The sequence below is a fragment of the Apteryx mantelli genome, chromosome 16 (assembly GCF_036417845.1).
Source record: "Apteryx mantelli isolate bAptMan1 chromosome 16, bAptMan1.hap1, whole genome shotgun sequence".
In the NCBI taxonomy this organism is placed as follows: Eukaryota; Metazoa; Chordata; class Aves; order Apterygiformes; family Apterygidae; genus Apteryx; species Apteryx mantelli.
In genome coordinates this window covers 4,901,000-4,926,610 of record NC_089993.1, presented here as the reverse complement: position 1 = coordinate 4,926,610, position 25,611 = coordinate 4,901,000, and the positions used below count along the sequence as shown (strand labels likewise).

The window sequence follows — 25,611 nt, the reverse complement described above, 5'->3', positions numbered from 1 at the left end:
AACCTCCGCTTCTCGGGCTCTTGTGTGCCCTGCCCTTTCTAGCGGGGGTATGGCCAAACTTCCCGTCCTCCCTCCATGGCAGCTTTACGATCCAGCCACCCCCTTCTGCCCGCTTTGTTGGGTGGCCTGGGCAGTCTTTGGCCTTACCCCTGCCAGGAGCTCCTCTTCAAATCCTGGATGTGCACATGGGCACTCATGTCCACACAAGGTGTGCTGGTATCTCCGATACCTTGATATCTCCAAGGTATTGGAGAAACAAGGAGCTTATTAATAGGACTGATCTTCTCAGATTGTTACTGCCCAGGTTACATTTGTGGGTTAAGTGGCATAAAAATAATAAGATATCTCGTTACAATTGAAACGGCAGCTGGGGTTGAGCTGGAGCGCATGCAGTAACCTTGCCATTCGCTGTCCCGCGGTGTGGTCATTGCGAGACTGGGCACGAAGGGGTGGCTTCCCTCAGCCGCTGTTCAGAGAGCCAAGTTCCCTGGGAGGTTTTTATTAGGTTTTCTTAAACCAAAGCCTCAGCTGGTGACAGTCACTAACTGTGCTGGTGCTTAGGCTTCAGTCGCTCGCATAACTGGAGAGGTGGAGATGGCAAACATCTCCCATTGCGTGCGTCAGGAAAGCCAGGGCATGAATAGCAGAGCGATGCCAACACTGTAACAGAGCGTGTCTGCGCTTGCTCCGAGCGAGCTCTGCAGAGTGTCTCTGCGTTTCCTCCTTGCTGGTTACCAGCTCTAACAACGCACCTGTAGGTGTAAGCAGCAGTTTCTGAGCTACTCGGCCAACTCTCCTCTCTGACGCAGGAAAACGTGGCCCTCTAGCATCAGCTTTTCCCCTTGCCTCCCCTGCACCAAGATCCATTTCTGGTCCCTGCGCTAGCGCAGTCCCTTAGTCCCAGCGCGGGTGCTGCCGGTGTCTCCTCCACCCAGAGGGAAGAGCGATGCCTCGCGCGGAGGCGCAGACGGGCGCTCGGGGGCTAGGCGAGAGACGCGAAGGGCAGAGCTGTACTCCTGCGCGGAGCCGGGGAAGCCGCTCCGCCGCCCGCGCTGGGGAAGGAGGAGTGAGCAGAGGCTGCCCTTGGCTCGGGGCGCTGCCGGGGCGGGAGCCATGCGCCGGGGCCGTGGGCGCTGCCCGGGGAGGGGGCGGCGGGCGGCCCACGCTCTGCCCCCAGCGCTGGCTTGTCTGACTCACAGGAACAGGGAGGGTCCGGGAGAAACGGCCAGCGGCAGCGCTGCAAACGGCGCCGCGAGCTCGGGAAGGCGGATTGCAGCAGCGCAGACAGCCCCGGCTCAGCGCGGTGGTTGAAGCTTGTGCCTGGGACCTGGAGGTCTCTCCTGGGGAGGAGTGGGGAGAAGGGAGCGAGGGGCGAATCCTTGCCCTGACAGATCGTCCAGAACCTGGACCCTCTCCTGGCTGTCTCAGCACCAGTGAGGAAATCCAGTTTCCATGTAGGAAACTCCTGGCAAAGCCAATACCTGAGTAAGAGGGTCATGGCCTGGGTGTTGCACACTTTCTGTTTCCCGGCACTGGAGATCAGTTTTGGCAGTTCAGACTTGTTTCTCCGAGCGATCATGGGGGGCTCGGCTGAGCGTCTCCAGCTCAACTCTGCAGCTGCAGCTCTGCAAGACCAGCTCAGCAGCAACATCTTTGAGAGCCATGCATGAAATGCAGGGTTGCATGGATCCCAGCTGAGCCCTTGCTTCCTTTTATTTCCCCCATACAATTTAGAAGTTTCCTTGTTACAGTTAAAAACAGAACTAGAAAAGCCTCAGACTACTTCTGCCTTTAGAGATGGTTTTCCTATCCACACTATAGATCCACTTAAATCTTGAAGATTCATCCTTGGGCTTGTCAGAAAATACAGAGACCAAGCTGGCAAATACAGAGACAAGCTGGCAAGCCCTACCAGCTTTTCCGGAGCCCCGGTCAGTGCCAGTTCAGCTTACTACTATTGCAGCTATAAATTCCAGCCTACACCTGGAAATTTAGCCTGTCCCACCCTTGAAGTGTAGTTTGGCCTCCAGTTCACCAGTGAGAGATGAGAAATGCTCCTTTGTGGTTGGGAAGATTTCTTAACCTTGTTGCCCTGCTGGTGATGCAGCAGTACAGGGCCAGTTCTCATCTGTGACTCATGCTGGGCAATAACCATCATCTGGACACGCGAGAATGCACATGTGCATATAATGCCTTTTTAGTCATCCTGCTTCAAACCACTTTCACTCCACTGATTTCATTTGACATTTTTCCTGGTTTACATGGAACGATCAGGTCTCATCCTTGTAGCACTTGGCATTAAACAAGGAACTTTAAGAGGGTACAAGGGATATGACCGATGCCCTTAGCAGCAGCAGTCAGAGCGCTGGGTCCCACAGCCCGTCTTTAACACCAGCAGTTCCCCAAGGCTGTCAGCACTGGTCCTGAAGAATCATTTAAATGCCAGGCTGGCTGTATCCAATGGACAGGAGCCCAGCACAATGAAATGGACAATCTAACCTTCATCCTCCGTCGCTTTTTGAGCACCCCATACATCCAGTTAAACCGGGCTGCTTGGGTTTGTTCACAGAGGGCACTGCTTTATCTTACTAGGACCACAGGGCCTTATAATCCCCCAGCTATTTGAATCCACTGCCTGTGTGGTGAGAGCTCTCTGAACCTGGAGCTCATTGACGGCTGATTAGAAGAAACTCTAAAATTGATTTGGAAGAGCTTTTTTCTACTATTTTAGCAGGATCCAGGCAGCTGCTCTCTCAATGCACACCTGCATCCTCCAAATGTGATTATTTACCGATGGAAAACTGTACTCACCCTTGCAGTTCCCACAGCTGGCTGTGCAACTCACACCGCCATCGTGGATGCACACGCATCCAGCCACCTCATCTGCTTGAGAGCTGCTGCAATTGCATGCAGCTCGCTGCTCCCTTGTTCCGCAGGCTGTCTGTGCATGTGGCCTTTCTGCAGACCTTGCTCTGTGCTGCTCAGGGTGCCTTGAGCTGGGCCAGGGTGAAGAGCAGCCTTTAACCTCCTGCAGAGCCAAGCACATGCTTTTTCTCTGCTCTGAAATTGCATTCATTTCTGCTGATGCAAGAGGTTCTGCAATTATGGTAGTGCTTTTTTTTGTTAATCAGAAGGTGCCAGGCAGGCACTAAGAGTGGTGGCAGACACTAACCACCAGCCACACTAAGTAGCATTCTGATGATACAGCTTCTATAAAAAAAAAACAGTGTAAATCCTGCCCAGGCCAGAACTAAGGGAAGCATGAGCGATAGTGCATCTGTCACACGCTGCAAGTCTCCTGCAGTGCGTTCCAGGCACGGAGGAGCAGGCACCGAGCTGAGTTTTCTTCCTGCTGCATTGAAGAAGATGGACCCACAGCTGACAGGACCATGCTCTGAAATGCAGCAGTAGTGCCAGGAGGGGAGGCTGGCTCTTCCCTGCAGCGCCCGTGTCGAAAAGGCAGCAGGCTGAGAGGAACACCACTGCCGGAGGCTACGTGGTGCACAGGAACCGCTGAGGCCACCTCTTGGTCTTCCTCTGCTGATGGTTGAGCAAGGGCACGTGTCCAGGGAAGCCACTGGCAAAGAGGACTGCCTTGACCTCTGCGGTTTGACAGGCCATTTTCATTCCCAGCTTTGAGCCACCTCTCTGTGGAAGGAGGGAGGACGTGGGTCACGCTCGGTTTCCTCGACCAAGCTTACGTGTTCGGTTCCTGCCCCATTAGGGATTTACCTGCCACCAGACCCTCAGGACTGTGCTGGAGAAGCTGCCAGCGCTGGGCTGTCAGCGCGGGGATGAAGGGCTGCTGCAGGAGCCCTCCATGCTGTAAGGAAGCCAGGTTGGGATGCTGATGCTCCTCCAGATAACTGCTCTTACCAGACCCCAGCCTGGCTTACTGCCCTTTGGGTTGCTGGGGAACCAGCTTTTGCAGGCAATACATGCCTTGTCTACTGGCAGCTATAATGGCAATTAACATTTTTAAGCACCATATAAAGATTAATTCTACCACCACATAACAAAGTCATTAAGGCTTATTATCCCCACTCTATAGATGGTTGGGAGTGGAGTGAGCCAACACTTAACTGATGGCTTAAGTCCACATGGCAAACAGGAATCACGGATGGGCCACGAACTCCAGCCTTCCCAGCTCTCTGGCCTAGACTCTGCTCTGTGAACTATGAAGTTGCATGGGACCATTCAGGAGCCCATGGCATTTTTTTCAAGAGTAGGAGTGTGGCCGTTGGCGTTCTGGGCACATGCCAGAACAACTAATTATACCTTTCTTGTGAAGTTACCCTGGGAGCTGTGGGTGGGCGTTGCGTCCTGCATTTCCTGCTCAAAGTTGTCGTGCAGGGGTGTTGCTGCTGGGAGAGTGCTGCTGTGATTCATCTCTGAGCAAAGTGGTTTCTGTCTCGAGTTTTCAAAGCAGGCCAGGACTCACCAGCAGGAGAGATGCAGGTATTGCCCAGCACATCGTTGGGAGTGTACTTGTCATTTGGAAATGGACCTGGTACACTTCAGGCTGCTCTTCGTCTTCTCCCCTTGCAGCCAAGCTAACAGAGGGAGGATGAAATGTTTAAAACAATCATAGCTATGCAGAAACTGTCACGGGTTGTTTCGTGTGCTATTGGAAGAACTTGCTCTAGCGCAGCCTGCTATATCACTCTGCAGTATGACTGTGAATATTTGGCCGACCCCACGCAATCCCCCCTAGCATGGAGCAAACAGAAGGTGGCCTCGTCCCCATCAGCACTGCTGCAAACACAGAGAGAGGCTTGGACAACACCATTATCCTGGGCGTGTGTAGGGGGGGATGAAAAATATTGCCTAGCAAGAGACAGACTGCCTGAGAGTAGATGGAATGGGTGCTGTCCTGTCTCCTTTTATTTGGTTTAAATTGTGGATACTAACTTGCAGAGCAGGTGCCATCTCTTGAGGGAGTCAGGGCTGCTGCAGGCAGGTGCTGGACGCGCGCAGGGCAGTGCCTGCTGCCGGGCGCTCTGCGCAGCAGAACACGTGAGCCCTGGGCCGAGGTGGGGATGCGGCCAGGGCTGCACGCCAGGCCAGGGAGAAGCACAGGCCCAGTGTGCAGGCAGCTGCCTCGCCAAACAGGCCCTCTTGCCTGGATGCCTGCAGTTTGGGGTCCTCTTTGCTGGCAGAGAGGGGCTCGTGCTCCCACTCTCTGCGGGAGCCGCCCTCTCTCTCTCTCTTTCTCTCTCTCCAGCAAACAGCCCTCGTCCTTGCTTGCATCGAATCCGAACGAGGGCCAGGCTTGGCTAAGGTGGGGACGCCTGTTCTCGCTGTGTGGGGGATAGTAAGTCCCCATCCACCACCCCCGTCCTGGCAGAGCAGCCGAGTATTTTGGAAAGTGTTAGAAAGGCACCAGTGAGTCACGCGCAGCTGCAGCGCCTGGCAGGCACGGCTGGCCCCCAGCCACCCCTGCACACGCTGCGGGAGGACGGGGTCACGGTACGCCGAGAGCAGCCCCGGCGGCGGCTCGGGGCTGGGGTCATGGGGTGACAAGTGCCTCTCTCTGACCCTCTTCTCCAGCATCTCCAGCAAAGAGCTGACTGAGCTCATCGAACGCCTGCAGAAAAATGCCGACCAGGTGGAGAAAAACATTGTGGAGACTGACTCCCGAATGCAGAGTGTGAGTATGCAATGTCCTTACACACCCTAGGCAGGCTCCCTCCCCTGTCCTCCTGCCCGCCCGCCCGCCCGCCTCCTCCACGCACCCCCTGCAGAGTCCTCTGCACCGCCAGTCCACGTGCAGCATCGCTCTCCAGCCACAGGCCGGGCTCCAGCAGCCTGTCCTGCTTCTCGGTGCTTTTACCGTCTGTCCTACCGCATGTGCATGCACTCACCCTGCCCGGAGGAGTTCACCCTGGCTGGGATTGCCTTTCTGTAACAGAGGGAGGTACAGGTTCCTCAGGGTTACAGGAAGAAGCTGGAAGTCTGTGAGAGATGATGTGGCCCTGAGAGTCTTCTCTATCCAGGGCAGGATACTACTGCGCAGAGCAGGGATCTGCAGTAAAAAGGCAGCTGTGATGGAGGAGAAGGGGCCTGAAACATCTTCATTTTCTCAGATGATGACATGGCGCATCCAAAGGCAATGTAGTCTCCACTAGCCACAGCTCTTCCTCAGGGCTAACATACATGAGGAGAAAGCAAAATACATTAGTGGCAGTACAAAAGGTGATCCATGGGGGAGGACCTGGCTCAGCGGTGCTACACGTGTGCACTCGCCCATCCCACAGCCCAGCATGGACCAGGCCAGCTCTGTGCAGTGGGCAGCTGGGTGCTCTCGTTTTTTCTTTTGTGTTTGCCTTCATTCTACTCCCAGTTCTCTCTCTGTTGCCTCCCCAGGACTTGCACAAGATCAAGGCCTGCCAGCTGGCTCAGTACAAGGACCTCACGGCTCAGAAACTCACCGAGTCGGACAAGCTGCTCTACGTGCTGGATGGGGATGCGGCAATTGCCAAGCACATGAAGCACCCCCAGGGTGAAATGATCACCGAGGAGTGAGTACCACAGAAGGAAGTCTGTTCCCAGTCCCTTGCGGGGTGGGAGGCCTCTTCTCCAGGAGGTCTGCTCAGCTTCCACCTGGACCTGGGGGAGGTACTGCGGGCTCCTCTGCCTCCCAGCCCTGGTGACTTGCGTTAGCCTGATGCTCACAACCTGCACCCGTCCTCAGGCACACATATGCAGAAGGCAAGGATCACTGCACGCCTGCCCGCAGCCATGTGCGAGGCTCTGCACAGAGCCCCTGTGGCCGTATCTGCCCGGTGGGCAGGGAGGCTGTGCTCTCCCCCGCTACGGCCTGCTCTGAGCTGGAGGTTTTGCTGAGCAGCCCTTGGCAGAGGATCAGTGTGCAGGAGCCTTTGCCCTCTCGCTCCCCAGCTGGTTGCACAATGTGGAACAAACTCCGCAGTTGCTCCCACCCTACCTGGCAGTGCTATGTTCTCCAGGGTCTCCTAAGGGCAGTCTGCTCGGGCATTGCCCATCCATGGGAGGGCTGGGAGGGGATCGCCTAGAGCTGCTGAAATTACTGCCAGGGCTGGCTCATGCCCACATCCTGCATCCCACCCCCATCTTTCCCTTCCCACAGCATCCGGCAGCTGAAGGAACGAGTGGCAAACTTGCGTGTGAAACACGACCAGATCTACAACTTCCCCCTGCAGCAGATCGAGCCCCAGGTCAACTGGTCGACAGTGATCGAGGAGAAACAGGTACCAAGGGGGCCTGAGATTACACCAGTGACACCTACCCAGCCAGCAGCAGTGCCTGGCAGAAGACAGGGTCTCACACCCATGCAAGCAGCAAACAGCATGGTGGAGGGAGTGCAAAGGAGCGGATGGGAAGAACATGGGGTGCTGGATGGTAACGAAGGGTGCCAGAGGTGATAGGAAAAGGCCAGGCAGCACAGCTGCAGCAGTGCTAGGAATCAGTGCTTAAAGCAGCAATGCAGGCAGCATCTGGGCCAAACGCTCAAAAGCTCTGGCGGATCGTGTGGCTCAGTGGGAATGCCCCCGCCGGCCACTCGGGAGACTGGCTCCTGGGCTCGGCCTGGCCACTGCCCTGCTGGATGAGCATAGGCAAATCACTGCAGGGCACCAGCGAGGATGGAGACTGCACCCCCTCCCTGGGCAACATGCTCCAATGCTCAACTGTCCCAACAGTGAAGAGGCCTCCTTATATCCAGCCTGAACCCCCCCTCTTTCCGTTTATGCCTGTTGTCTCTCATACCGCCTCACGGCTCCCACCATGCACCACTGTAAAGAGCCTGGCTCCCTTGTCTCAGTAACCTCCCTGCAGGCATGAGAAGCCAGGAGGCCTGAGAGCTCTGTCCATGGCATGCACCGCGCGCTCACCAGGGACCCTGCCACTGCTGACCCCTTGTAACGCACCCTCGGGTTGCTGGCTCGCACCCCGGCTGCACTGCTTTGGGTGCCTGTGCAGGGGCCATGAAGTTATTCGGGCTGTTTTCACAGCCAGTTTCGCTATCCCTCTGTTGCTCTGGGGACTCCCGCACGCCACCTCAGCATGCGGACAGCGACCAGCCCTGAACCCAGGGCGTGAGGTTAACCTGCAGGGCATAAGACTTTCCTGGTAGCATCTGTAGCTCCACATCCCTCAGCCGAAGCTGTCCAAGCCCAGCTCCGCATCGTCTCTCCTGCACAAAAGGGGAGTTTCCCAGACCCTATCTGCTCTGCCTCTTTTCTCCCATCATTAACCCTAAATTTTGCACGACGCAGGACATGCTGAGTGGCAAGGGCTTTGGGACTGACCTGCCATTGGTCAATAGCCAAGTAGAAGAGCACAACATCTTCCACAACGAGGTGATGGTCATCGGCCCACACATCACCAAGGAAGGCAGCAAGGTCAGCTCTCCTCCCTCTCCCCGCCAGCTTGGGCGCTGCCCCATGGGGGTGGCCCTGGACACAGGAGGGGGGCCCATGCCACTGACGAAGGCGAGGGCAGCGAGGCAGCTCGCCCGGGTGGGACGATGGGCAGCTCCCAAGCTGTCAGAGCCCAGATGGGGTTGTGTGAGTGTCCAGATCCACTCCTAAGCTCTGAGCTGAGCATCGCACACTGAGCCTAGCTTTACAATGGGGCAAATCCTATAAAATCCACATCCCCCTCCCTCATCCAACCTGCTTTGGACTTCTGCTCGTTGGAGACATGCCCTTAACGCTTGCTTTTCTTCTCTGTTACCAGGACCACACAAGCGACCTCCAAACCAAATATCAGAAACTGCTGGTAAGAGACACCTCTGGGGCCTTGGAAAAAGGCTGGGTGGCATCAGGGTGAGGCTGGGGTGGGAAGAGCCCTTTACAGGGGTGCCTCTGCTGGGGGAGCCAAGCGCCCTCAGCAGACAACTCTGCCCCGTGGAGGAGAGGGCAAGGGGAGAAAGGAATTTTGGGCTGAGCTCTCTCTAACCCTTCACTTAACAGGCTGGCTCCCAGCAGCGGCAGCAGGATTTGAATTCCCTGCAGGACTACATGCAGCGTTGCACAAACAAGCTCTACTGGCTGGATCAGCAGGCGAAGGACAGGACACATTACGACTGGAGCGACCACAACCTGGACTACCCCAGCCGGCGCCGCCAATACGAGGTTTGTGCACGCTTGTGTGCAGCCTGCCCCCGTGCCAGCCACCGTCTGCCAGCCTTCCAGGCTGGAGGCATTACAGCAATGCACGCGGGCACAGAGCCAGGGGAGCAGACTGGAGGTTGGGCAGAGGCAGGAAATATCCCTTCCCTGTGCCTCAGTTTCTCCATTCCATCATGAAGCACTTTGAGATTTACAGATGATAGAATATAAATAGCAACGTTAATCCTTACCTCCTGCCAGAAATAAAGGTGCTGGATGCTTAAGCAAAGAGGAGACTTGACAGGTTCCTAGTTCTCTTCTTCCTTAGCTCAGCGTTAGCTTGGTAATAATCAAACCCAGAGATCTTAGCAACATCCGCAAGTAGGGGAATACAAGGCCATCAGTCTTGTGGAGCTGTTCACGCCCTTTTAGTCTGAAGCAGCTTTGACATAGGACTAAGCCAAGGTCCCCTCTCATTGCAGAACTTCATCCACCGGAAACTAGAAGAGAAGGAGGAGGCCATCAACAAGCTGCACGCGGATGGAGATCAGCTGCTTGCCCAGAATCACCCTGGGAAGAATGCCATCGAGGTGAGCTCTGGCTTCCCTGCATGCTTAGAGGGGACTCACCTAGCCTTTGTCCCGTGTGGGACTTTGTGCTATTGCAACACTTGAATTACTTCCTGGGATGCCAAACGGGAAAAGCATCCTTCACTTGCAAGTGTATAAACAGAATCAAAGGAGCAGAGATAAATCTAAGTAGCTCTTCCCACTGTCATTAGTCCTGTAGTGGTTATAGATTGACTCTCCACAAAGGATAAATTACATTATGAAGTTCCACATTTGATGGGAAGTTGGACATATGGCCACAGAATTTGCCACTTTCTTCCACTGTTCCCCACAATCCCATCAAAGCACCCCAGTTTTGGACTATCTCTGTTGTACTCCCATCCTAGCTCTGTAACAAGAGCTTCTGGCTGGTTTCATAGGCAGCCAAGGATTTGTTTGCTCAAAATGGAAATTGGTACTTGCTGCTGGCCAGCTTAGGTTCACCCCTAGCACAAGTCCTTTCACTCCAGTGGGCTGAGCTTGGCCGCAGAGCAAACTTTCCACCTTGCTCCCTGGGAAGCGCGGTGCATGTGTGGCTAATGCCACCCTGCTGCCCCCGGGCTCTGACGCTGCGCTGTGTTACAGGCTCACATTGAGGCAGTCCACGCGGACTGGAAGGAGTACCTCAACTTCCTGATCTGTGAGGAGAGCCATCTGAAGTTCATGGAGGACTTCCACAAGGTACCAGATCCTTGGCGCTAGCGAGGCACTGTTGTCTGCTCTGTGCACCCTAGGGGGTAGATGCTGGGCCAGTGTATGAACAAACCCCTGGCACTCTGGAAACAAGGCAGAAGAGATTTAGTCCTCTAGTCTAAGGAGCTTTTAAGCTAGGAGAATTATTAGGTCCTCAGCCTTGACCTGATATAACACAAGTCATAATTGCTCAAATGCCAAGCACAATAATTTGCTTGGCCAAAGCATAACTTCCAGAAAGTCTCCACTTCTGTTGCCAAGGTTCAAGAGCTGCTGTCCAGTGTCAGCATCCTCTGCCTGCAGGATGGCAGAGGAATTTCCCTCTGGGCTTATGGCAAGGCTCAAGCCAGTCTTATGTCACCTTACCCCCAAACCAGGCCATGGGGCGGCCTTGCATGTTCCTTGGGGGAGCAGAACAGGTCTGAGTGGGAAATCTGACCTGCACAAAGCACACTGCTGTGTTCGCCACACAGGGAGCCCTGCGAAGGGCTCACTGCTCCAGCTGAGCTCTGCAGACAGATGTCTGCTTGATAAATTGCATCTGACAGCCAGGGAGGCTCTGCAGGAGAGCAGGTCGGGCAGGATTCCTCTCCCACAACCTGGGTGTGTTTAAGACGTGATGAATCTTTTGCCAAAGTTGAACTGTAGCGCCCAGCCCAGGCCGTGCCTTTTGTAGGTGCCTGTTCAGTATCTGCTAGAATAACTGCCCTGTGGGATGGTTTGTGTGTGGAAGGGCTCAGCTCTGTCTCATCACTGGCAACAGAGGCCAGGGAGACCCAATGCAGAAAGGTGTCTTGGTCATGACACTGTTCAAGTGAAACAAAACTAAAGGTGGGGAGGATGGGTCAGAAGCAGGATTTAGCAACTTTGCAGGAAGAGAGCACGCAATAATCTGCCCTGTTATTTCACTGGTTGTCTTTCCTCTAGCTCTGATGTCCTGAGCATAACAAATAGTGATTCTTCATTCTCTTTCTCATGCGCTTCTGAGTTTTCAGACCTCCGTCATATCTCCCATTGGCTCTCTCTGCTCCAGGCAGTGTGACGATCGGGATGCTGGACTGTAGGGGCTGCCACATTTTTCAGCAGGGGCCCTCGCTCACAAGAGATTTTACTTTTTTGCAGTTCCAGAAAGACACTAAGGATGCCCAGGAGCTCTTGAAGAAGGTAGATACAGACTTGGACCAAAAATTCTGCCCAGAGTTCAAGGATAGATACCAGCTTGAATCTCTCCTCAGGGAGCTGGATGTGAGTATTCAGTGAAGCCAGGACCAAAAGGGGAGGCAAGCATGGTGGTAGCAGCAGTGGGCACCAGAGGGTCCTTGCAACACCCACAGAAGGCACATCCCTGCCCATGTAGGCATCTTGGCGTGGCTCTCACCGTGGCTAGCAGCAGGGCCCACGCTGCTGCCTCCCTTCGCCCGGCATTCACCTGACTCTTCCTTCCCCTCCAGCTAGAGATTGCCTCTCCCATGGCAACATAATTGCTCACTGGGCTGGTTTTTATTTGTTCTCTCATTCAGTTAGTGCTCATAAGGGGTGGGAGCATAATTAGACCTGCTCCCAGAGGAGGTTGTGGAACTAGCTGTGCCGCAGAGAGCCGGGCTGTGAGATCGCCCACTTGGGAACGGCTGTGTGGAGCAGCTGGCCCAGCCCAGGCCCAAGCATGCCACAGCAGGCCTGATGTCTCTCGGGACAGCTGAGAGCTCTTTCTAAGAGCCATCCCTTTCCTTTTGCATGCTCCATCCCAGTAAACACTGTGGGATACCCACCTGCACATCTAGAAGTAGAGCAACTGATCTAGAGCCGTCGCAAGAGGCTCCAGAGCTGATAGCTGGGATCAGGGTTATTACATCAATATGCAGCTGCACAGATGTGGGCTGTAGCCCAGGAAGTGCCTACTGCTGCCTGGTGGTTAGAGCCGAGGCGCAGCAGCAGCGCGAGCTCAGCATAGGCCTAGCTTTGGAGGAATGCAAAACCATGGTGGAACGTCGTTCCAAGGTCCCAAATCCCAGTCTAGTTGCAGAGGCAGAAGAGTAGAGGAGAGTGCTCAGTGCAAGAGCGTAACAGCAGGACAGCAGGACCCAGGAGACATTTTCTGAGGTCTTTGTTCCACCAGCACTTGTATGAGCTCTTCCCCAGACATTCACCAGCTGGGAAGGCCCAGGAGCTCTGCAGCCCCTGCCTCACTCTTCCCACATCTCTGCACTGGTTTTGGTTGTCACCCTGTGCTAGGACCAGGAGAAGGCCTTGGATAAGTATGATGCTGTGGTGAAGTCCCTGCAGGAGCGCAGCCAGCACATTCTCCCCCTGAGGTACCGCCGGGAGATGCCGCTCCAGCCCATTCCCGTGGAGGCTCTCTGCGAGTACGAAGGCGAGCAGGTAAAGTCTCCCTCAGTCAACCCTTCCCGTGAGGGCCGCAGAGGCACTGCTGGAAACAGTCCGTTCGGCTCCTTGGTGCGCAGTAGGGAACAGAAGAGAAAGCTGGTTAAGGAGTAGGTTTTGCCAGTGTCCAAGCAGTGATGTCTCCCTCAGTGTGGACAAGGCAAAGGGTGCAGCTTGCAGAGATATGAAAGCAGGTCTTGCAGCTTGGGAAGAGCAGTGCAGGACAGGTCTGGGGAAATGCAGCCTCCGTTCCTCCTGCAGACAATGTGCCTATCACACCCTTGGCGAGATTACGACAGCCCGGCTCTGTCACGCTCCCACGCCTGCTGCTGCCTGGGCTGGCACGTTAAAGACGTCCAGGCACGCTTCTGACCAGAGAAACTCAAACCACCACCACCAGTGTTGTCCCAGCAGGCACATTTGCATCCCCCCCACCTGTACTGTCACATCACCAGTGGAATATCAGTTTTTGTACCAGACTGAATGAAGCAATGATGTGGCAGCAAAGCTGAGAGACAACACTGGAGCAGCAGGGGCCTGGGGAGGAGAGAGTAGCTCTGGCTGACTCAGCTGCCTGTGTCTTAGAAAAGGAAACCCACAGCACAGCCTTGGAAACGCCTTCTCGTCTCTGCCCTAGTGGGACTTTGCTTGCTGTGGCTGTTGCAAGAGGAGGCATGGCTTCGTACCTGGAGGCTTAAGGGAGTAGGAGGCACAAGAGGTTTCTGCAAGTGGCGATACTCGGAGAATTCAGAGGGTGCTGAGAGAAGGGATTGTGCCACAGGCCTCTCCCGCCTGCCCGAAGCACTGCTCCCCAGGGCTGCCTGCGTGGAGCAGAGCGGGATGCATTTTTCCTGACCTGCTGCTATGACTGTTTCTGTTCCCAAGGGCCAGATAACCCGAGGAGCCCGCTACACCCTGCAGAAGAACAGTGGAGACATTTGGGACGTGACAGACAGCTCAGGACAAAAACTCAGCGCCCCTGGAGTCTGCTTCATGATCCCCCCCTCTGACCCCGAAGCGGTGGTGCTTGCTGACAAGTACGTGCCGCCCAGCCTGCTCCTCGCTGCAGCTGGGCCGCGCCATGCCGGACCCTCCTGCTGCCACAGCAGCTTCAGCCACTCTTGCTTTAGAGCTCTAGGGTGGATCAGTTACCCGCACCAGCCGCAGGCTGTGACACTGAGCAAGGAACATGTTGGGGCAGTACTGCTGCTGTCCTTGCCATCCCTCTGCACTTCTTGGGGATGCAAGCAGTGGCAGAGGATCTTGGAAGCACCACAGCGCCCACAAGCCCCAGGTTGGAGACCCCCGGCCCAGGCAGCTACAAGCCAGGCAAATGCAGAGGCTGCAGGTTGTTCCTGCACCACATCTGGCAGTACTAATGAGGGACTGTTGCCCTGATTCCCCCAGTGACGCATGCCTCTTTGAAACCTCAGACTTCCTCCAGGGGAGGGGATTCCAGCACCCTCCTGTTTGCACGTAAGGTCTGACCTGGCAAGAACAGAGGCTGAGGCACTCACCTGCCTTCTGAGACCTCCAGGCCTTGTGGGCCAGCTCAGAGCCATCCAGGTTCCCCCTCCTCTGGAGGGCAATTAAGGCAGAAGAGACCCTGCCTGTCTGTCTGCGAGCCAGACTTGAGAAATGCTCATGGGGTATTATAGGGGTCTTCTCACACATGGGGGTAGCAGGCAGAGCCTGTGCTGCCTCCCCTGCTCTCAAACACCCCTCCAGGGTGAAGACACTGCTCTGTCCATTTGCCAGCGTGGGGCGAGGGTCCAGAGACCTGACCCCAGCTAAGCCTCTCTCCGACTCATTTCATGGCTGCAGTGGGGGGCCAGGTCCCTCCAGAGCTGCAGCTCATTCCTAGAGCAGAACCCGGTATGGGTGACAGGGTGATAGAGGCACCGAGGGCCAGGGTTTAACCTTTCATCCATGCTGTCCTGTTTTGCAGCATTGCCAACCAGTATATGAACGTGAAGGAGAAGACTACCAACTGCAAGAACATCCTCCAGCAGCGCTATGAGGGGCTAAAGGCAGACAGCATTGGAGGTGCGACTCTGGAAGGGCAGCTTTTGGCTTGCCCCTTCCCATACACGCACAAAAGAGGGAGCTGTAGCCCTGAACTTAGCTTCAGACACAGGTAGTGGCTCTGCCTATGCCCTCAGGCTTCTGCCTGTTGGCAGAAACCACCGCGCCCTGCTACCCATGTAAAGACAGGGGACTGTAGCATGCACAGACAGCTCAGAAGCATTGCCTTTGGCTCCTACCTGTAGATGGTCCATTCTCATTGCCAGAGGAGTTGGGCTGTTGAATAGGTGCGGTGGGGGCATGTCACTGACAGTTTCCAGTCTAGTAACGGTCCCAGGGAGAATGGTGGCTGGGTGCCGGGTCAGGACGTGCACAGGAGCAGCGCGGCCAGGCTACGGTCATGGCAGGCAGGGCTCAGGGAGCAGAAAAGGATGCTGGTCTCGTGCTCTGCTCTCTGGCTGCTCCTCAACAGTGGGGCCAAGTCTAGCCCCAGCTTCCATCCAGTTCTAACCTGGTTCCTTCTCATTATCCAGATGCGGCATCGATTCAGGGGCGCCAGCTTCTGGCAGGGCTGGAGAAAGTGAATAGTGACCTGGACAAGCAGGAAAAAGCAATAACAGCAAATCTTCGGCCCCCACTGGAGCAGAGTCGGGCTGTGCAGGACAGCACTGAGCGCTCCAAGGAGCTGAAGGTATGGCACTGTGGCAGCAGGCATATGGTGCTATACAGGGACTATATTCCCAAGGGATACCCAGGGTGGTGCCCGGTGTACTAGGTGCTGTAGATACTCCCTGAGCTCAGGAACATGCAGGCATGATGTGATGTTTGCAACTAGCTGCTTTCTCTCAGTGGAGATGGGGAACAGCCGTTTGAGCAGCCTCAGAAGTCAAATCTTTGCCCTGTTCATGGCCCAGCTCTGTCACTGAAGGGTTAAATGGGAAGGAAATGACAGAGAGCTGCTTTTTTTGGGCTGAGAGAAAGAGAGGGGAACCCTAAAGTTTTGATCCTGCCTTTCCTGCCCTCATTCCTGGAGCATAGCAGGTATACTAACTCTGCCACTGCCATCACCAGCTAAGAAAGGAGAAGCAAGAAAATACCTGTGGTCCTGGGCACTCTCTTTCCTTGTGCACAATTCAGCACTGGCTCCACTAGGCTCTTGTGCTGGTAACATCCAGCTTCCTTCCTCTCCTTCAGACCCCTAATTAAGCCAGGCTCCTTGCCACAAACTTCCCTTGTTTTGGGGGGAAATTCAGCTCCCTGGTTACATCACCTGCCCAGGGCTGTGGCAAAATCCGAATGCCACCACAAGTGAAAGCAAATTGCTCCAACTGTCTGCAGTGCTTTGATGTCCAGGCAAGAATTTACAGAATCACAGAACAGCTGAGGTTGGAAGGGACCTTTAGAGATCATCTAGTCCAACACCTCTGCTCAAGCAGTGTCAAAAATTCATCCTTAACGTTGCAGAGCCTAGCGGTCCACATTTTTAGCCGAGCTAGAGCTGGTGTGAACCAGTCCCTTCCCAGCCAGAGTTTCCTTGCTAAGGGCTAGTTGGCTTGCCCCAGAACAGTGTTGGATACAAGTCAATAGAACATATCCCTTTGTCCTGATAGGGCTGAAAGGCACCTGCCATCAAACACAGGACCCCAGCCTGACCTCCTGTCTCATACCAGACAGCCAAGGGTCAGCTTGTTTGTCACATAATTGCAAGGTGTAATTCAGTTGCTATAAAGATTTTATTCTTACTGCAGAACATCACCAATGAGGTCCGCCGCATTGAACCAGACAAAATAAGGAAGATCCAGGAGTGTGAGGTCTTCATTGAATCTGTGCCGAACACTGGCAGTGCCACCTTGGTCAAGAAGAAGGTGGAGGACACCAGCAACAAGTATGATCGTGTAGTCCAGCTGCTCAATGCTGCCCAAGAAAAGTAAGTCATGACTTGAACCAGGCATAATGTAGGGTCTTGCAGGAGACAGATTCAGGCATGCTTTAGCACCTTTCCCCTTGTGTCCATACAGAGTTGAGGTGGCCACGCACCTCGAGAGGAGCCTCCAACAAGGCCGAGACCTGCTGTCTACATATGAGAACAAACTGGTCATAGATGATACTGTACCAGAAGATTTGCGGGTTGTAGATCGTAAGAAAGAAGAGCTATTGGTGAGTGTTTTCTCCAGCCAGTTTTCTACCCTATTGACATGCTCCATAGAGAAACACTTCCCGAAAGCTGTGGTAATTGCTGTTGAAGTGACAAACAGTTGGTAGAGGGATGACATATCCCAGCTGGAGATGCTACACATACCTTATATTAAGTCCAGTGACCCCACATACCTGAGGCGAGGCAGTCTTTTCCTCAAGTTTCCTGCAGAGTGCTACCTCAGAAGGTGCTCATGGGTGGGGATGAGAGGAAAACCTATGAAAAGACCTTAAATGCAAACTGTTCCCATCCCCAAACCAGAAAGCAAATGCCAGTTGAGTACTTCTGATTTGACTGAGGACTAATGGAGAGGAAAAAGATAAAAATGGTCTGGGAAAAGCAGTGCAAAGGCCTGATAAATGAAAGAGATGGACCTATCATGGTTTTGAGAACAGTTACCTCTGGGAAAACCTACTGAGCAGAACTGGCGATCCTTCTTCTACAAAGGCCAAGAACTGGCTAGACCAGAATTTCACATTCTTCTTCAGCTTTTGCATCAAGTCCACAAGTTCAGGATAGCAGGCAAAAGCTTTCATAGCTCCTTCTGGAGCTGCTGCACTAGCAGGAAAAGGACCTAAGGTCTGCATGAGGAGCACAAAACATTTTTCACACAGCACGCTTATTTTCAAAGACAACAGGTAGAGAAGGGAATAAGAGCTCACTTTCCCCAATACGTTTACCAGATGGCTCTGTTTACAAAGCACACCTCTAACTTGCTTTTCTCCAGAACTCACAGCACTGTTGCAGTTCAACTATTCCTTAACATCTCCTGCAGCTCCAGTGCAGATGCTGGAGTTGGTGGGACACAGTGACAAATGTCTGGCACGTGTATAACCCTGGAGATCCTTTCTCTCCTGCTTCTTTCACAGGCCATGGGTTCCGAGCTCCAATCCAAAAGGTTCTTGCTCAGTGAAGCAGAACAGAACTTGCTAAAAACGAAGACATGCTCCAACACCCTGGCTAGCAAGTTCCAAGAGCACTGCCCTGACATCGAGCGGCAGGAAGCTGAGCTCTACAAACTCAACCAGCGCTTCAACAACCTCAGCAAACAAATTGACCACAGGTAAGACTCTAGGACAGGAACCAGCTAGAACCAGACCAGCCTGGAGAGCTGGGATATTTACAGTAGAAGATGGAGCCACACTGAATCTGGAAGAAGCATAACACTGTCACAAGAATGAGTAGATGCAGAAGGGCCTCCAAGAGGTCTAAGGAAGAAGAGAGAGAGGTTCTTGGCATGTACTGGCTGGGTAGATCTGGTCAGCCTCTAGGATTAACTGCTGTTGTAACAGAGATGTGAACTTTGGTAAGAGCATGTGCACTGGTCGCCACATGGGTAAGGTAAGAGCGTATCATCTGCCGCATCCTCTCACATCTGCCTCTCCCTGGATCATGTCACATCTTGTACCTTCTTATCCTGCTAAAGACTTAAGCCCAGTATTCACTGGGATTCTTCCTGCAATTGCCCCATGGGTCCTTTCTCCTCTCATTTTTGCCTACATTTATACTGGCAAGGTGCCACCAATTCCTGCAGAAGACTCTCGCTCGGAGAGGAAAGGGGATGGAAAACAAACAAATTTGTGTCTTTTGGGTAAAGGGGAAGGGGAAGTGGGGTCCAGTTAAGAGGTGTCTGCAGAAGACACAACAGATTTGACAGTACTGAAGCTGAACTTTCTCCCTACAGAACTCAAACCCTGCAGAAAGCGAGAAGTGCCTATTCCAACTACCGCACAAACTATGACAAAATCAACCAGTTCCTTTGCAACATACCTAACTACGAGCCGCAGGAGACAGATAACATTCAGCAAGTTGAAGTGAAGCTGAAGAACCAAGCGGTAATTGCTTTTGAGGAAGCCCTGGGCTCCAAGGGGGAGAGGAGAAGCAACAACATTATTTAAAAAATAATGAAGGGAATCCAGATAGCTCCTGAACAGAAAAACAGAAAAATATACTTACTGGATTTATTTTTACACTGTAAGGTCCCACTCTCCTGTCTGTGACTTGTTTATACGTGAAGTACCAAGGCATAATTCTCAGTATTGTAATTCTAATTACAAACCTCAAAAAGGCTGAAGTGTTTGGGTTTTGTGCTCCCTTTGACGTGTGTCTCTGTGCATATTAGGCACTCCTAAGTGACATTGCAAGCAAGGAACAGGAGGTGCAGAAAGTCTCCACCACAGCTCAGCAATACCAGCAGGCAGTGAAGGTAAGGACTGTGATTCTACCCGTGGGACAATTTTTAACATCCTACAAAAAGCTGCCCAGAGAAAGCCTTTGTAGCCTAGTACACTTGCACAAAAACACTGAGGCACTAAAACCAGGCTACGTCTGCTCTGACACTGACTCCATCTGTGGCCATTAGCCAGTCAGATGCCATGTGACTGCCTCAGTTCTCCTATCTGTAAAAGGCGGGTCCCTACTCCAAAGCTCAGTATTGGTAATGTAACTTGAAAGTTTGAGCACACGCATGGAGCTGTGCTAGTATATTAATAGGGCTGTGCAACAGGCAATACCTGAGCAATACTCAGAGCTTGCTGGGAGGTCCTACCAATAATGCTCCTGGTCCCACCATCCTCAGTGACTTGCCTAAGAGAAAACACAGTTCAAGGGAAGAAGTCATTAAAGTCAGGGTGCAGGAGGGATCTGCGTGTGAAGGGGACCCAGTAATCTCACCTTTCTCCTGGGAACTTGTTCCCACAGGACTATGAGTTAGAAGCTGAGAAGCTACGATCCATCCTTGACCTAGAGAATGGACGGAATGGGTACATGAGCAAGAAGCCCAGGCTCCAATCTCCAGCTGCTAAAGTGAAAGAGGAGGTAAATAAGTGGTAACCTGTAGCAAACTAAAGCAGATTACAGCTTGTGGGACCAAAGAGGATTTTGAAAACAATTATTTTATTGTCAGTAGCCTCAGAAGGCACTGCATAGGGATGAGGGGAGGAAGGAATTTTTCAGCATTCTTAGTCCATCCATTTTTTGGGCTGGACTCGGCTGGCCAGAATGAGGGAGGGAAAATACTGGATTCAGCATTTCCTTTCTAAAAGGGGAAAGTAAAAAAGAAAAAAAAAAAAAAGCCAAAAACCAAAAAACCTTTCCCCTTCCCCTCCCAAGGCTTTCAAACAGAGTGTGAGGTTTCACTGCCAAAGATGAAATGCTAGATACGTATACTTAGGGGGAGAGCAGGGCGCAAACTATTTATCTATGCAGGATCTGCTTGCTACCTGCCTCAAACTCATCCTATATATTGAGGCAGGCAAACAAAAATGTCTACCTCGTTCTTCCTTGGTTGTATCTCTTCTTGCAAGTCTTGAGTAGGAACATACAGGTAAAAGCAGAAGGAAGCGAGACCACTGTGCCTATGTGTGTGGGTATCGGTTTGCACGCACAAGAATCTCTCCTTTTTTCCCAAAGCTAATCAGATCACTGTTGCAGAAAGGTTTTGGAAAAGCACCCAGGGTTACTTCTTTTGGGCCTGGCCATTTGTTTCTATTCAGCAAGTCTTGACCAAGCATCCCTGGTTCCACCACCTTTTCTGAATGCATTTTTGTTTCCTAGGAAGCTGTTCTGGCAGCCAAATTCACCGAAGTAAATGCTGTTAATAAACAGAGGCTGCAGAATCTAGAATTTGCTCAGAACCTCCTGCGGCAGGTAACTGATCACTACCCAGTGTTTGCTTAGCAAGAGGAAGCGTGGAGCTCAGCCTTACCACATACGCCTGCTCCTAAAGCCATTGCTTCTGGGTGGTTTGGGGACAGGGGGAGGGTTCAACTCCGTTGCAATTGTAGATTACAGTTCAGATCTCTGCACGCAGCAGACAAACGGATATGATTTACCTTCAATAGGCTGAGGCAATGCTATTCTGAAAGAATATTTATGTAAATAATATCCACATGTGCCTTGACTATTACAAGTTGAACTGGAAACATTTCAGCATTTCATGCCCTAAAAATTATTAATCGGCAGAAACCTAAATTAAACAATCTGCCAAAAATCAGACAGACAACCCTTCTACATTTCCTAGTGCCCACACAGGCATATTCCCCTCATCCTAAGAAATGCCACATCATTCTTAACATTTTCCTTGCCAAACCAATGCCAGAAGTGGGGGGGGGGGATTTGTATCCCTTATGGCTGAAACCTTTGTTCTGACAGCAACAGATACCATACAGAAAGCATTTCCCTGGCTGGAAGTTCACAGAGTAGTTCAAGAGAAACCTGTTTGCAAATACACCCTATTCAGTGTTTGCAATAGGCAGCCTCCATTAGCCAAGATCCACATTTTCATGTAGTGTTTGTCACTGGAGGCACTGAAAATAAGCACCAAATACGATCCTTTGGTTATTTTAACTACATGCTCTTTTTCAACAACAGCAGCCAGAGGTTCAAGTGATGCAAGACTTTGTCCAGAGCAAAAAATCTGTAAGGCCTCTGGAAGAAGTCTGGAAGCTGAAGAAAGAGCTTGAGGATGAGACCCAGCGTCGGCAGCAGCTAGAAGCAGAGATCAAAGCCATTCAGAACAACATTGTCCACCTGCAAAACCAGAAGCCCCAAGAAACTGTAGTTAAGAAAGAACTGCTGAAAAAAGTGCCTGACCCTCAACTGGATGAGAGCTTCCACAAAATGCAGCAAAATCTAGCAGAAGAGCAGCGCAAAAACCAGGTGCTCCAGGATGAGCTGGAGGCCCTGAAACTTAGGCTGCGTGTTCTGGAGCACGAGAAGAGGGAAGGAGGACAGGAATATATTGTGAAAGAGGTGCTACGTATTGAACAAGATAAGGCTCAAGCTGATGAAATCCTGAAGCTCAAGGAAGAACTGGAAGAGCTTAGGAGGCAGGAAGGCACTAGAGAGAACGAAGTCATCCTTCTACGCCAACAAATTGCTGTGCTGTCCAGCGAGAAGAACAAAGAGCAGGAGAAGGTAATGGAGAAAGAGGTGCTGAAGCTGCAGAATGATCCACAGCTGGAGATGGAATTCCAGATATTGCAAGAGACCAAACAGAGGGAAAGTGCCCTTAGACAGAAGCAAGAGAAAGAGCTCAGCTTCCTCCAGGACAAGCTCAAACGTCTTGAAAAGGAACGGGCCATCGCTGAGGGCAAAATTACTGTCAAGGAGGTGCTAAAGGTGGAGAAAGACTTAGCAATTGAGAGAGAGGTGAACGAGCTTCGGCGCCAGTATGAAGATGAGAAATCCAAGGGTCGTTCCAATGAGCGGGAAAAGGCTGAGCTGCTCAGGAAGATCCAGCTGCTAGAGGAGGAGAATGCCAAGGTGGTTGTCCAGGAGAAAGTGCGTGAGATTGTGCGCCCAGATCCTAAGGCTGAAAATGAAGTTGCCAACCTTCGTTTGGAGCTGGTAGAACAGGAGAGAAGATGCCGGGGTGGTGACGAACAACTGAAGACCTGCCAAACTGAGCTGGCTGCTCTGAAGAACAGAGGGCCACTGGTAGAAGTCAAAGAAGTCATTAAGGAGGTCATTAAGTACAAGAATGATCCAGAAACTGAAAAGGAGCTACAGCGACTTCGGGAAGAAATCATAGACAGGACAGGAGCAATTGAAAGAGCTGACCTGGAGATCTACCAGCTGAAACAAGAGATACAAGCCTTGAAAGATACCAAGCCTCAAGTGCATATGAAGGAAGTTGTTCAAGAAATTCTGCAGTTTCGGGAAGACCCCAAGACTAGAGAGGAGGTAGAGTCTCTGAGAATTCAGCTAGCAGAGGAACAGATGAAACACATTGACCTAGAGAGGGAGCGGCTACTCCAAGAAGAGAAAATTAGACAGAAGGAGGAAGAACTTTCCCAGGTGAAGGAGAAGGTGGTCCAACAGGAAGTAGTAAAGTATGAGCAAGATCCTGCCTTGAAAGCTGAAGTCAGCTCCTTCTCTCAGAGCATTGAGAGCGAACTGAAGCAAATCGACTGCCTCCGTGAAGAACTCCGCAAGCTGCAGAGGCGGCGATCTGAGTTAGAACATCAGTTGGAAGAACTTGAGAAAGAGAGACAGGCACGCAGAGAGGCTGAACTGGAGGTGCAGAGGCTGAAGATTAGGTTGAATGAGTTAGAAGAACAAGAGAGGGAAACAACAGAAAGAGTGACTGTGAAACAGAAAGTGATCCTGCAGCAAGATCCCCAGCAAGAGAAGGAGCATTCCCTCCTCAAGCTGGAGCTGGAGGAAGAGAAGCACCGGAGACAAGTCTTGCAAACTGAGCTGGAAGCCCTGAGAAAGAAGCTTCTTTCTTTGGAGAAGATGGAAGTCAAAGAGAAAGTGGTCTTTTCAGAGAGCATCCAAGTGGACAAAGGAGACACAGAGTATGAGATTCAAAAGCTGAAGAGCAATCTAGAGGAGGAGAGTAGGCGTAAGAGGGAGCTGGATGCAGATATCAACCGGCTTGAAACCAGGTTGTCCGAGGTGGAATTCAACAACTCTAAGTCATCAAAGGAGTTAGACTTATTAAGAGAGGAAAATCACAGACTACACCTTGAAAAACAGAACCTGCTGATGGAAACAAGGAGGCTGCAGTCAGAGATTGAACTCACAGCAACAGAAGCTCGGGATCTGAGAAACATGACCCATGTGGACAGTGGAATAAACCTGGACTCCAGATTCCAAGCTCTGGAAAGGGAGTTAGATGATCTGAAGCAGTTATCCAGAGAAAAGGATGCAGAGATTGAGCAACTCCAAAATCGCCTCAAGACAGTGGCTATCAAGAGGGAACAAAGAGAGAACCACCTGAGGCGCTCTATCGTGGTCATTGACCCTGATACAGGCAAGGAGATGTCTCCAGAGGAAGCTCATAGGCTTGGCCTCATTGAATGGAGCCTGTTTGTCAAACTGAAGAGTCAGGAATGTGATTGGGAAGAGATCTCAATAAAGGGTCCCAATGGGGAATCATCTGTGATCCTTGACAGGAAGTCTGGTAGAGAGTTCTCAATTGAGGATGCCTTGAAGAGCGGAAGGCTAACCGTGGCTCAATATGACAGTTACCTCAACAAGGAGATGTCAATCCAGGAGTTGGCAGTCTTGGTGTCTGGAAGTAATTACACAGTGCTCCCTCCACTTTAGAAACTTTTCTTAAAAGCAGCTAGTCAGAGCTGCACCACTTGTTAGACTACCAGATCACTGCAAATCCTTGCCCTCCTTTGCATCTTCCAAAATGCTAGAGCCACTGCCCCAGCCATCACAAGCATGCTATGAAGCCACGCTGCCTGCTGTGATATATTGCAGAAAAGCACCACCAATAGTGAAAACACATTCATCAAGACTACATTAAAACTTTATCCCCTTCTTCAGTCTTACTTAATCACTCAACCTAACAAAAAACAAGACAAAAAGCCTTAAACCAGTGAAGTATCTAAGTCTGAAGACTCAGCAGAGCCTACAGTTTCTTCAGCATATACTCACATAAAAAACTGTATACAGCAGACATTAGAGAGATTGAAGGTCAAGATGACTCCAAGATGGCCAGCAGAAGCTGGCTATGTCAACTGCAAGTTGTTAAGCCAGACAGTTTCACTGTGGACAGATGACTAAATGATGGAATCTTCCTCTGAGAAAACCAGCTCTGTAGACAAAAGGTGTAATATACATCTTAATTCAGTATCACCACATTAATATCTAAACACCACCATTTTGTTCACCTACGTGCCTATCCTGCTGGGGAAGAGTGAAGCAAAGCACAGTAATTTGATGGTGTCAGTCCTAGATTCGGGAGGAGCATTCATGTATTGTAGGGTTCACCAAAAAGTATGTGAAGAGATGGCAATATCGCCAAACACAAGATGCTAGTGTAAAGCATGCAACTGTAACCAAATGCAGAGTGCCTTCTAAACACAGTTAGCTTACCTCATGGTTAAAAGCCATTTGTGCTGGTATTTTACTGAATGGAGTTACATGCAGCTACACGTTTCATTTACTTGTGTAAGGGAATGGGAAATAGAGGGAAATTCTATTTATAGTACAAAATAAAAATGCAGTGGTTCCAATCAGAAGTTTGTTTTTCTTTTTTTAATTGTGACAGCCTTTTGATCTTTGGTTTTAAAGGAAGATGATATTTCAGAATCAAAGTTAAAAAATAAGACTGTTCATTTCAGATGTTTACTCTGTTTTCCAAGAGGAAAATTGCTGGACCAGCACTAGCTGGAACTAATTAGCAGCATTAGATGGGACTGAAATGCACAAACAAAATGGGACTAAAGCTACAGGAAAAGAGGGAATTATGTTGGGACAGTACCAGGGGCTTCCAAGTCTAGAGCATACTCATTTCTTTATTTCTTTTTCCTCAATTTCTACTTTACCAGAGCAAACAGCGCCCCCCCTCCACCAATTCTAGGCATGCAGACAATCAAAATTGAAAACCTCGGGTCTTTTCACGTTATTTAACCCACTTGTCCAGTGAAAGGTCTGGCAGATCAGTGTTGCCTTTTAAAAATGCTCACATTCAGCTGTGCTCAGATTATAGTCTGTATTCCTTATGCAACACACTTGCTTCCAATATGTCTATGCAGAGCTAAATGCCCAGACTCCGGTGAACTCTGCTGTCAACAAAAGCACCAGTGAGCATTCACTGCAGGTCCATCTTGGTTTTAGAGATCAACAAAATAATTTTTACCTTTGTGAATGAAAG

General features: G+C 51.5%; 1 protein-coding gene across 1 annotated transcript in view; it reads left to right on the top strand.

Moving 5' to 3' along the window:
- The window catches only part of PPL (periplakin), a 32,206-nt gene extending 7,239 nt beyond the window's left edge, over positions 1-24,967 (top strand). The window contains exons 2-22 of the mRNA XM_067306396.1: positions 5,551-5,650; positions 6,367-6,521; positions 7,109-7,229; positions 8,256-8,381; positions 8,719-8,760; positions 8,955-9,116; positions 9,575-9,682; positions 10,286-10,381; positions 11,516-11,638; positions 12,626-12,772; positions 13,661-13,812; positions 14,724-14,821; positions 15,334-15,491; positions 16,549-16,727; positions 16,819-16,957; positions 17,864-18,057; positions 18,679-18,829; positions 19,117-19,200; positions 19,695-19,811; positions 20,550-20,642; positions 21,366-24,967. Of these exons, the coding sequence (XP_067162497.1) occupies positions 5,551-5,650; positions 6,367-6,521; positions 7,109-7,229; positions 8,256-8,381; positions 8,719-8,760; positions 8,955-9,116; positions 9,575-9,682; positions 10,286-10,381; positions 11,516-11,638; positions 12,626-12,772; positions 13,661-13,812; positions 14,724-14,821; positions 15,334-15,491; positions 16,549-16,727; positions 16,819-16,957; positions 17,864-18,057; positions 18,679-18,829; positions 19,117-19,200; positions 19,695-19,811; positions 20,550-20,642; positions 21,366-24,050 (5,230 nt within the window). The 3' untranslated portion in view covers positions 24,051-24,967. The remainder of the gene's footprint in view (positions 1-5,550; positions 5,651-6,366; positions 6,522-7,108; positions 7,230-8,255; positions 8,382-8,718; positions 8,761-8,954; positions 9,117-9,574; positions 9,683-10,285; positions 10,382-11,515; positions 11,639-12,625; positions 12,773-13,660; positions 13,813-14,723; positions 14,822-15,333; positions 15,492-16,548; positions 16,728-16,818; positions 16,958-17,863; positions 18,058-18,678; positions 18,830-19,116; positions 19,201-19,694; positions 19,812-20,549; positions 20,643-21,365) is intronic.
- The last annotated feature ends 644 nt before the right edge of the window (positions 24,968-25,611 follow it).